Genomic DNA, 13,334 nt, shown 5'->3' with positions numbered 1-13,334 from the left:
AAACTGGGTCTTCATTTTACCATCAGAGGGATGTATGGCTGAATCAATCTTGAACAAATGGACAAAGCTGTGCCTATTTTTACATGTATCATATGAAAAGGGTTTAGAGCTTTGATTGTGATCTAAGCCCCCCTCTTGACTGCAGATGAAATGAGTTGTAGATCACAAAAGCATGTGCCTTTTAATCACATGTGTTAGTTGCTATTTGATGCCACACCAGTCTCCTTCTGATCCTTGGGAGAAAGGAAAGACAACAAGATATTTTGCATAACATGGAAGAGTATATTCAATTAACTACTTACCAACTACTTAATATTCAGTTAACTTCTTAATCTTTTCCTGGGCTGCGTGCACGTTCATAGGGCATATATAAGTGCACCATTGTGCCTACTGTCCCTGTCTTACTGTCCTATTGTCCAAATATGCCTATACCTACTTTGCTTTTATGTTTATACTATATCTGTTATCTTGTGCACATTTTGACATATAAAATAATAAATAATAAATAAGAAGCTAAACTATAAAACAAACAAGATTAAAAACAAAGCTTAACATGTTGTGCAAAAACAGCTACTAGGTATTTAACTGACTCATGTAGGATGTGAACTCAATTATATAGTTCTTAATGTACATTTGAATCCAGGGATTTTAACATTTTGGTCTTGTACACATATATGGAATTTTGAGGCAAATTGGTTGCTAGGAAAGACCTGTATGGAGTCACAAAATGACTATCATAATGCAGTGAAGAGCATCTATTTACATTCTTCATTGAATGTATTTTTTTTCTTTTTCTTTAACTATTTAGAAGATTGTGTTAAGTCATACACCAAAACTTATGTGTCTGCTATATAGATTATGGAATACAAATGGTGGATGCTATATACTTGGGTCAGTTACCTCAGGGCATATTAATATTTTTAAGGAAAGGTGGGAATGCCAATATTTTGGCTTATCTGTATATTTTAATTAGGTCACAAGGGTGCTAGTAAGTGCCATGGCAATTCTGTGGCATGTGGGCACCTCCAGGTCCTTCAATTCCTCTAGAGAATTAAGATGGCAAAGGATAATGTATTAACAGTTGACCTGCTTATATCTGAACATAACAAATGGCTACTCAGGATTAAACCATCCATTTCCTTTTGCTAATGTGTTCACATTTATCCTATGAAAAGAAATGATTTTAATTTTCCTTCATTACATGCCATCAGCTCAATTAACCATTATATTTGTAGTAAATGCTGGCAAATTATTGCATTCTCATTTTGGCTTGCCTGGATATTTATGTCTATTAGCATTAATTTATTTGCATTACTTGGGATTTCTTTTCCTCTTTGAGAGCAGCATGCACTTTTTCTTCTCTCTCTGAACAATTTCTCTGTGTTTGCTGCCATTTCAATATTTGCTTACTAACATTTAATATATTTTGCTTTTTTTATTTTGCTGACAAAGTTGCATTGATGAAAGCTGATTTGCAAGGTAGATGCCCTTGTGTATATTAAACAAGACTGAAACCCATACAACACATTGAGAACCTTCAGCCACTTCTGTGCTGATAGCTGTGTGTTGTAGTTCATTTTCCTCTTTTTCCTATTAAAAATATGGCACAAAGAACCATCTTCTCCAGGATATACTAAAATGCAGGCTTTCAGTCTTGTGTCTTTTTTGTATAGTGATTGCTTCAGTGCTTTGGACATGCCTCTTTCTTTAATGTTTTATTTGTTTGTTTCTCCCAGTGGTCTAATTATGATCTTTAGAAATAGAATAGTTTTGTTTCTCATGTGTGAATGTCATTTTATTTTATTTTTTTAGCATGTTGGTGCATAGTTGGCTGATTTTCTCTATCTCTCTCCTTTGTTCTTAAAAACCTGCATGGGACAATTTAAAGCATGTAAAAAGATACTTGCCAACATTCCTGCTAATGAGGAAATATGTTTTTTCTTAATTTAAAAATGCCAACCCAAAGCTCTTCTGACTGTCACTAGATATAGCTGTTCATCAAATCACTGTTTGGATAGCTGTATTTTTCTTTTCCTTGCTTGCTTTTAATATGACATGTGTGGCTTTGTTTCTGATTGTTTCTATTTTGTTTTTGTTTTTTACAGTTTTTTGCAATCTCTAGTAGAACTCATTGTTTTGGAGAAAATAGTTTATAGATGTTAAAGTAAAATTAGAAATATATGTGAGAATCGCCACTTCCTTTTGCTTGAGTTACTTGCTTATCTTATGTTTTATCATCCCAGATGAATTCATATCTTCATGCTACAAACAAAAAAACATATGCCTTTACATAACTTGAATACTATTAATAATATGCATTACACCAATCCCCTTATCAGTTCTTTTTCCATAATTTACTCTATAAACATGAGATGTTGGCAACTACCCTGTGTGATCCAATGTCACATATGATCACTCTGAATGACAGACCTTCATGTTCTTTTCTATGGTGTGTTTTCTTGTTAGGTCCCAGCACCACATGCCAAGAAGACTCTTGTGCCAATCAAGGTGTCTGCTTGCAGCAATGGGATGGGTTTAGCTGTGACTGTAGCATGACTTCTTTCAGTGGGACACTGTGCAATGACCGTGAGTACACGAATGACTTCCTTTTTTTCTACTCTCTCTAAAAAGGATTCCAAAAATTGTCTTGAAATGAATGTCCAAATGGATGCATTAATTTAATAAGTTATAACCAATTTATCTATCATTGCATTGGCATCCTTCAGTATCAAAAGACCATGGTATTATGTTCTGAACTCCCCAGAGCACAAAGCCTAGTTAGGTTAGTATGGAGGATAGACTGTTATCCAAGCAGCAGATCCCCCCTCTCCACATCTCTGAAATAATCAAATGGGATGGCAAAGGCCAATACGATTGGTTCCAGCTATGATGCAGGAGTTATCGGAGCGTAGCTGTATACAGTCACGAACTGCTTCCGAGACTCTGGCTCTGGATTTTGCCTCAAGGTTTACTCCTGAAGCCTTTTCCAACGATGGATATAGCCACAAGGCAATGGAGGTTTGCAATCAGAGTTTCCCTTCTCCTAGTGGTTAACCAGGGCACGTTTTGTGTCGTGCCATGCTCTTCATGAACCACATCACTTGCAGAGATCACCTTCATGACCGTTGACTTATTCTAGTAGGTTTCATTCACTCAGTCCACCAGAATCTGCCTTCACATGCTCAGGATAGACAAGTCCCTATCTCGCCGAAGGTTAATGACCCATCAGCTACTCTCAAACTGCTTTGGCCAGCCTGTTGAAGCTATTGTCTGGAGTGTGGCTGCTGTGCATGCTACAGTGGCTAGGAGCCACAGGTGAGAGCTGAGTGTCAGGTGGGGACCAAAGATGACGAGCTGCCCTAAAAGCTGCCCTAAATGAGTTGCCATCAAAGGACATGACATACCCCTCCACCAGAGGTGCTACCCTTCCCTGCACCTCATACACCCCTTTATCTACCAAACTCTGCAATAAATACTAGATGTCCCTGATATGACTGTAGGGTTTTGCCTAAATACAGAACTGCCTTAGCAGACAGGACACCAATAGAATTGTAATTTTGGAAAGATATTAGATTTTATTCCTGGTATCCGTTTCTTAACATTAGGCTGATGTTTTTGACTTCTTTCATTTCTTGTTTTACTGAGATGTATTATAACTTTGCAACATTATTCCAGAAAGTTGAAATTATAAATGACAGTTCTTTCTTATTTTCCTACACCAGATAGGTTTAGGTGACCTGAAATATTCCATCAAATAATGACTTCAGGCTTTATTTCAGTTAAATGTCATATGAATAAATTTTGGTATCACTTATTAATTCTATAACCTTTAGGGATGGTGGAACGATGTTTTTAGATGTTAGAATCTTCTGACATGAGTCAATACAATGATGAACAAAAGTCGCAATACATATCTTTGCTTACTAACAGTACATGATGAATTTATGTTTAGTAATTTAGTAGTCTCCACTAGAAAATATCTGGTGGGAGAATTTCCATTTCTGCTGTGAGTAAGATTAAGCAAGTTACTTTCAAGAAATCTTGGTATATTTCATCAAATAAACAAGAGTGGGTAATATGTGAGACATGAACACTAGTTTTCATTAAACCAATTTTTAAAACATTTGCAATCCTATATTTGTAAATCAATTCTTTTCAGCTTGTCACTATGGGACAGTGCACTGGGACATACGATCGCAAATGCAACCGTGAATTTGTTTAACGTTTCAGTAAACTCATGGAAACAGCATTACCTTATTTTTAAGTACACTGCATTCTTAATGCAGACAAGGGAGGGGGGGGGAGAGTAAGAATAATGCTAAGAGAACAAATATGCAAAAGTGCTGCATTTCCTGTCCTAACTTATCCTAAGAAATGGGTTGGAGTTGGTTTATACTACTTTATTGTCTTTAAGAGACACATGTTTACCTTTGTTAAAATAAAGTCTGTTTTTTAAAAGATTACATTCAAAACGAGAGTAGATGGAGAAACCCTAACTATTATGGGAACATTGAAACCTTTGCTTTTGATCACTGTGTGTTCATTGCTGTTCACTTAACTCATGAAATGGTACAGATATTATTACTGTACTCAGGATGATATTTTCACAGTGTCAACCAAGGTGACCCCAATTCATGGAGGCTTTCACTTTTGTATCACCTCTAGCTTTCACTTCAGGCCTCATTCTTTGAGATATTATTTTTGTCCTTTGTATCCATTGCATAGAACTTGGGCAAAATTTACAAAAGTGATAAATGGAAATGTAGTGGTTGAGAGAAATGTGTACTGAAATTATGCATTAATATATGTCTGCCATATTCCAGTTTGAAAGGCCAGTATCAGATATATTAGCAATGAATATAACAATTATATTACTAAGGTGCAACTCAGCACTACATTGTTAGCATATGTCTCAAATTGATGTCAAGATGCTTTCCTGAAGTACTTTCTTGAAGGGTATATAGGCCTGGATGGGGAAGAATTGGCTTCAGATCTGCAGACAAGACTGAATGTTTGTGGGTTTAGGATCCTCTGTATTTAGTAATTTACTATATTTAACTCAGTTTAGGGTGACCTTCACTCAAAGCTTCTGTTTAATCTGGAGTTTCTCCTGGACTTTGTGTATTGAAGGGCATTGGTAACCATAGCCAAGAGGGCTTTTGTTCAATACCTATACACCACTCACACTCTTACCTCATGTTCTGTCGGGCTCTCTGATACACTCCTCCCCAAAATTCACAGGTATAAATTTCAGACACACACACGTTTGAAAATTCAAAACAATGTTCTTTATAACGAAAATTCACTTAAACCAAGACCTCTTTTGGTATAGTGAAGAGCACTGGTCTCCAAACAAACTGGTAATTTGTACAAGTCCCTTATCAGTTCTGTGATACTTAGCTTGCAGCTGTGAGGCAATTCACAGTCCTTCTTCTTTCACAAAGCGAAACACACTTTGCTCTGGTTTAGTTTCAAAGCGGGGAAAAATCAGCACACAAAAGGTCAAAGTCAGTAAAGCAGGCACGAAACACAACGATCAGATAATCCTCCACAATGGCCAAACCCACAGGCTGCTATTTATAGCAGCCTCACTAATGACCACAGCCCCACCCAACCACAGGTGGCCTCATTTTCTTTGATAATAATCTCTCAGTTGTTGTTGCCTATGCATCGCTCTCCGCATGCGTGGCTGTATCATTAGCTCTTTCTGAATCCAAGGAGGAGCTAGATAATTGATCTCCTTCTGAACTGTCTGCCACACTCTCCTCCTCCCTGTCACTCATGTCTTCTTGGTCAGAGGAGCCTTCATCAGCAGATTCCACCGAGGGCAAAACAGGACTGCAGCATGTGGATGTCTCCCCCACATCCACAGTCCTTGGGGCAGGAGCTGGGCCAGAGCTAACCACAACACCTCAATCACCTCTGAATTAGATTATTGCAATGCACTCATATGGGACTGTTTTGAAGAGTTTTTGGAAGCTGCACCTGGTCCAGAATGTGACAGCACTGCAGTAGCAGCACACGTTAGTAAACCCATCTAACACTCCTGCACCGGCTCTCAGTAGGCTTCCAGGTATAATTCAAGGGGCTGGTTATCATATTAAAAGCCATATGTGGCATAGGGAATATTATTTGCGCAGCCACCTATTCCCAATGGTTTCTGTCTATCCCAATTACATCTGGCAGGATGGGCATGGTCTGGGTCACCTCAATGAAGGAATGTCATGTGATGGGGCCTCACTTGTCTTATGGAAGAGTCTCTCCTCGGATTCTGATTCTGTTGGTCTTCAGGAAAACAGTGAAAATCTGACCCCAGATACTGGAGCCAGGATGTTAAGAGAACTGGCATGGGAGATGATGGATGAATGTTTTTCATTGCTCTCAATGATTGGTTTACAATATTGTAAAACAATGATTGTTTTCAATGATTGATTTACACTATTGAGCTTTATTTTGTTTACCATGCAAAGTTCCTTCTGGTAGATGAGTGTCATTTTAAAAGAAATGTATTTGCCAAAGGTCCTTTCCATTAAGAAATGTTATTTTGTGGGAAATAGCAATCATGCTTTGATTGTTGCAGCATTTGCCGTATGCAGATGATTGTCCAAACCTTGTTGATCTTCTGCAAAGTGCTAGAAACTTGAACCAAGTATCATTCTTGTTACAAAAGATTGCAGTAACACAATTGGTAGATGTGTTTGGTTGTACTGATCAAAATCCGACTAATTATTACTGTAATTACCATTTTAAGTTTCTGTCTTGTGTTTAGTTAAATCATTTTAGTTAGGACTTAGTTTAATCATTTGTGTTCTGACTTACTGCTATGAGATGGGTGGCTATATTTAAGTAAATAAATGCTATGACTTACAGTTCTTTGAAAGTCAGTATTTTTCTGATTTTAACTGATCTAAGGCAAAGTGTAAGAATGTGTTAGATAATGAAATCTGCAAATTTAAAATTAATTAAATCAACTAACAAAATGATTCAAAATGATATATTCTATTTTAAAAAAATAAATATTGGCTATGCAGTTTCATTGCTAAGTAGCAAGCCAATATTTAATAATAATAATAATAATAATAATAATAATAATAATAATAATAATAATAGTAATAGTAATAATGAAACAATGAAATGTTTTTTTCAGAGTTCAAGAGGTTTCAGACAGGACACTTGAAATATCATGGATAAAACATTTACTTGAAGATAAATCCTAATATTAATTCTTGAAAACTTAGGGAAATTTGTTGAAAATATTGTTTATTTTGTGCATAAAATCTTACAATAATAACATAATACAATTCAAATTTTATGCTTCTATATTCCTAAGATTATCTTTATGACTTTATTAAGGTGACAGAAAAGAACTGAAAATAGAACATGTAGCTGTTAACAATTATTTTTAAGAAACAATAAACTGTTTTCGAGAAGAGAGCTAGATAGTTGTTCTGCTGAAATCCTACTCAATAGTATGTGGATCCTCAAAGAATCCTTAAGTAAGTCTAAGAGAACTAGGACAATCACCTTTGAAAAATTACAGCTAGTTTCAGGAAAAAATATTTTGCTTATATATCTTGTGCCTAAAGTAAGAGAAAATTACAAAATAGTAAACCTTTCCCAGAAGAGGAACTATACAACATTTTAACCCTGCTGTTCTGTTCGGGTCGTATGTGACCCGAAGCCAAGTTTGAGTCCCTGTAAAAAAATTTCCCTGCATATCTGAAACTTGAAATTTCATGTAGTTTCATCATTTCAGGGGTTCTCTCTATGAGAATTTTTTTTGGGGGGTGGGGGGCTTAGTTTTTGCTGGGCAAAAAAAGTTACAAATCTTATGTTCCTGGGTCACCCTGACCCGGACTGAAAACTCTTCATTTGCAGTGCTTATGTTTGGTCTTTTTGAAAGCTTTTTTCACTTGGAAAGTAGTCTGAACATTTCTGCACACAATGATATGAAAATTGAAATGAAAAAAGTAAATCTTATTGGTTTATTTTGCGGATATAATGCACGCCTCCCCCGTTTTTGTGAAAAAAATTTCAATTTATGGATAGTTTTGCTTGCAAAATGCATTCTATTTTACTAAAGTTGGTGTGGGATTGGTAGCTTGAACATTTCTGAATATAAGAAAAATATAAAGGAACTGAAAAAAATGATTCTTATTGGTTTTTTAACATCAGAAATAAGGCCTCCCCCCCCCCTTGGCTGCTTGCAACCATTTTCACTTTTTATTTTTTTATGCTCCAAATCCGAAATATTCTTTAAAATCTTAGGCATTCATTTACTCAATTTAACAATGCTGATCATCAAAAAATATTTTTGGGGTGGTGGCTAATTGTTTTCTGGGCAAAAAAAAATCATAACTTTGAATCTGTTTCTGTTCGTATGTGACCGGACCAAAAATATTTTTTTTAGGTACTTGAATTTGATCTTTTTGAAAACTTTTTCAACTGGAAAACTAGTTTGAACATTTATGAACATAATGATATGAAAATTGAACTGGAAAAATTGAGACTTATATTTTTATTTTGATCAAAAAGCCCCTCCCCCCATCCTTTTTTAATTTCGTGTCAATTTCTATTTTTTAAGGCTACAAATCCCTAAGGAATTTTCCCCCAAAAGGTTTGATATACTAAATTGAACATTTCTGAATATAAGAAAAATATAAATGAACTGAAAAAAATGGTTCTTATTGGTTTATTTTTGCCACAAAAGGGCCACCCCCCCTCGGCCTTGCTGTGTGCCATTATTGTCACTGTTTATACATATTTGTCTAGAAATATTTGGAATATCCTTTTGAAAATCAACCACATTGTAGCCAGAGAACTAATTTTATGAAACAAATCCATTTTACTAAAAAAAAGTATGTAAGTTTGAAATTAACAGCATAATTTTTATATAAATTGAAATAATTGAGGCATACTTTATGTGCAAAATAAACCAATATGCATCAATTTTTCCAGTTCAATTTTCATATAATTATGTTCAGAAATGTTCAAGCTACCAATCCCACACCAACTTTAGTAAAATAGAATGTATTTTGCTAGCAAAACTATCCATAAAGTGAAGACTATTTAAAAAAAACGGGGGGGGGCGTGCATTTCATCAACAAAATAAACCAATATGCATCAATTTTTCCAGTTCAATTTTCATATCATTATGTTCAGAAATGTTCAAGCTACCAATCCCATACCAACTTTAGTAAAATAGAATGCATTTTGCAAGCAAAACTATCCATAAATTGAAAAGAATTTCACAAAAACAGGGGGGGCGTGCATTATATCCGCAAAATAAACCAATAAGATTTACTTTTTTCATTTCAATTTTCATATCATTGTGTGCAGAAATGTTCAGACTACTTTCCAAGTGAAAAAAGCTTTCAAAAAGACCAAACATAAGCACTGCAAATGAAGAGTTTTCGGTCCGGGTCAGGGTGACCCGGGAACATAAGATTTGTTACTTTTCTTAAACAGAACAGCAGGGTTTTAAACTGTAGTTGGCTAGTTGGGAATCGGGATTACATCCTATTAAATTAAATAGGAAATGCTTCTGATAAAACATACATAGGCTTTCACCTCTAATACTACTAAGCTAGTATCAAATATGATTGGGTATGATAATAAAGAACAGAGACCCATGTCACAGAGGGCAAAGCAATCTTCAGAAAGAGGAGCATATTGTATGAGTATTTAAATATATGACATTTTCAAGCTGTGGGATAATTCCATCCATGAAATAACCTGAAGTTATTCTGATGTCCTGCTAAGATCTATTATTGAGTATGACATTGCATCATTGTGCTGGACATAAACATTCTCCCTTTACATGGTGCAGTCCAATGCTGATCTCTCACCTTCATCTGCGTAGGCCAGTAATACCATCCTAACTATGTGTCATGGTTGCAAATTGGCTTGCAAAGCAACTCCTGCTTACAGTCAGACAGCAATGGTGGTAGGGATGTGGGGAAGTTATGGGGGTGGGTGGGAGTTAAAGGAATGCCAAGAATGCCAGTTCAAAGCCTAGGACAGTGCAAGCCTCCCAAAGTTGTTTGTTGGGGTTAGTTAGTTAGTTAGTTAGTTAGTTAGTTAGTTAGTTAGTCCAATACACAATAATATACAATGAAGGTTATAGAGGATATAGTAGAGAAGATAGATGAGATATAGGAAGAGACTATAGGACAGGGGACAGAAGGTACTCTAGTGTGCTTATATATGCCCCTTACTGACTTCTTGGGAATCTGGAGAGGTCAACCATGGATAGTCTAAGGGTAAAATGTTGGGGGTTAAGGGATGATACTACAGAGTCCGGTAATGAGTTCCACGCTTCGACAACCCAATTACTAAAGTGGTATTTTTTACAGTCAAGTTTGGAGCGGTTAATATTAAGCTTGAATCTGTTGTGTGCTCTTGTGTTGTTGTGTTTGAAGCTAAAGTAGTCATTGACAGGCAGGACATTGCAGCATATGATCTTGTGGGCAATACTTAGATCATGTTTAAGGCATCATAGTTCTAAGCTTTCTAGATCCAGGATTATAAATCTAGTTTCCTAGGGTATTCTATTATGGGTAGAGGAGTGAAGTGCTCTTCTGGTGAATTATCTTTGGACATTTTCAAGGGTGTTAATGTCAGAAATGAGGTATGGGTTCCAAACAGATGAACTGTATTCGAGGATGGGTCTGGCGAAAGTTTTGCAAGCTCTGGTAAGTAGTGTGAGATTTCCAGAGCAGAAGCTACGTAGGGTTAGATTAACAACTCTTGCGGACTTCTTAGCGATGTTGTTGCAGTGGCTTTTTGCACTGCCAGAACAAAGAGCCTGTTCCCCAAACAAAAAGAAATGAAAGTGATTGGATAGCGAATACCAACTGTGGGTAGGCCAATGAAGAAAGGGAAAGTAAATTATACTTTTTGCACATGAAACTATCAGAGCTTGTTTTATTTTCTTCTGTAACTATTTTAAGGTCCAGTAAATTGTACTCTTGGTTAAACAATGACCCAAATGCCTTTCTATGCTAGCTAAATGAATGGGGCCGTTGACATTATGACCATATTTGAACCACAGAAAAAGTGGGAGAAAGAGCAGCACTCTTCTAGTGAATAATTCAGGAACTCTCTTTTCACTGATGTTAGCAAAGTCCTAATTAAAGTTTTCATTATAATATATAACTACTGAAGCACTATGGACAGCTAGAATGGTGAAGGCTAATATAGCAAGAGAGAAAGTGGCCCATGATGGATCTTCATAATTGCCGGTTGATATGCATGTACCCATTTATCTCTAAAGCCAGTTTGTTGACCCTGAAGGTCTAAATACTTTCCCCCATTTATTGCAAAGGAAACATTGTAAATATATAGTGATTGACCTCAGAACACATTTTTCTTTTCTCTTTTGACAATGAGACTCATGTAGTTACAAGTCTAACGGAATATTAGGAGGTAAAATACAATGAGAAGAAGTTATATATTGTTCAGCACAAAGACAACCAGTAGGAGGGGAAAAAACTATTTTAGAGAACTGGGATTATATAGGAAACTGTGAAAAAGACACATAATGATCATTTTTACAAATGGCTCCTTTGAAGAGAGGGGAAAAAAGTCTTGTAAAAAACAGCCCAAGTATTAATAACAGCAGGGTTTTTGGTGTCTGAGCTGTTCTCTTAAAACAGCCAGATTTTATATAAGGATAGGCTTGAAGATGCTCCTTACCTAAAATTAGATCATCTGTATCAAATGTTCTCCTTACTGTTTGAAGGAAGTATAAAGTTACTGCATATTTCTGATTTCAGTATATACTTCTCCAGCGTAATCATAGCAAGATATGTATGTAGTGGCTTGGTCTCATAAAATATCATCTTTGTGGAGTGGAAACTGTCAAAACAATGATAAATGTTATCTCATGATCAGTGAAGCATGCTGGGGTATACTGGAGCCTGAGTATTGTCATTTAAACAAAAGGGTACTTAGGGAAAATATTCACCAAGGAGATTTAGTGAACAGTTCTTTTAAATAGATTTTTTTTAAAAATAGAAGTTATGGGGAAGAAACTGGATTTTAACTGCAGTTCAGATAGAATGGGTTTAAAAATTTATATGGGCCCAGAAGGGAATATTATATCATATACTTGGTGAGATTCAGTGTGATATACTTGAGAAGTTGGCATGAACCAAGGACAAGTCTAGCTTAAGCCTATTAAGTAAATTTGGCAACTTGGTATCAATCACAGATGCTTTACCTACCGATTGTTATGATGGGGGAAATTAGAAGAGGAAAGGCTATGTGCACCTGAAAGAGATACAGTACATAATTCTCATATATCAAATAAATATTTAGAGATTGTGTACTTCGTAGGAAAACATCTTGGAGGTGTATCTGCCTTTCATTGCAATAGCAGCTTGTTAGAAAAGTATTTCCTCCTTCCTTTCTGCAGTGCCCAGGTTTCAACTCCAATCCTCCCTGGAGCTGCTATTAACATATTTTTTTTAAAAAAAAAACAACCATTCCTGCATTTCCTGAATTAACAAACAGGCCACTATATGATGAGATCACCCTTATTCCTACAATACACCCCTCAAGAATGACAAGAATCAGTACTGCAGCTGATAGAACATGCCCTTGGATCTTAGCTTTAGCTGTGAACTTTCCCTATTTCTTATTTTCTCAACTAAGCCTTCTGACAGGGAAGACTCTGAAACTTCTTTGTGAAAAAACTTGAAGCAAGAAAAAATAAGTTGCATACAGTATATAGAAATGGGATGAGCCCAATCTTCTCTAATATGATGTCCTCTTCATTTCTGTTGGCTTATAGCTTCCCTAGTTTATAGGGAATTGTGGGAGCTGCAATCTAATACAATAGCAGGCACTAGTACATCCAGTTCTTCCCTTTTGTATAACTACTTCTTGGGTGTCTCTTATTCCAGATCTATTCATTGAGGGATTTGCATGTTGATGTAAGTCATTTTATTTACTGACTCATCATCCTCCCAATCAACCTTATTATGATGGTAAAGTCAATAATAACTGTACTCCACATCAATATTCCAAAGTAATAGAATTTGATTACTTCTGCCTATTATTTCTTTTACTTATTGCTACTTATAACCCATCCCAATCCCAGAGGACTCAGAAGGTGGTAGGCAGTAATAAAATGCAGACCAAAAAAATCCCCACAATAACACAATAAAACTATCATTCTAAAAAGTAAACATATTTAAGATAAGCTCCCACAATTAATCAACTGGGAATTGCATGACTTTCTGGGGTATGGGAGTGGATACTTCATAAAGTGGGAGTTACCTCAGAGGAGGCTTATCTCTCACTCCTATTCCATGTACTACTTGAAGCTT

The 13,334-nt window shown here is 36.0% G+C and overlaps 1 protein-coding gene across 7 annotated transcripts in view; it reads left to right on the top strand.

Moving 5' to 3' along the window:
- The window catches only part of NRXN1 (neurexin 1), a 921,413-nt gene that overhangs the window by 374,793 nt on the left and 533,286 nt on the right, over window positions 1-13,334 (top strand). For all 7 annotated transcript variants that reach the window (XM_070734726.1, XM_070734725.1, XM_070734724.1 and 4 more), the window contains one exon: window positions 2,467-2,586. In XM_070734726.1, the coding sequence (XP_070590827.1) occupies window positions 2,467-2,586 (120 nt within the window). The remainder of the gene's footprint in view (window positions 1-2,466; window positions 2,587-13,334) is intronic.

Source organism: Erythrolamprus reginae, chromosome 1 (genome assembly GCF_031021105.1).
Source record: "Erythrolamprus reginae isolate rEryReg1 chromosome 1, rEryReg1.hap1, whole genome shotgun sequence".
NCBI lineage: Eukaryota > Metazoa > Chordata > Lepidosauria > Squamata > Dipsadidae > Erythrolamprus > Erythrolamprus reginae.
Note: the sequence above shows the minus strand (reverse complement) of the source record. Positions and strands in the feature narration are given on the sequence as shown.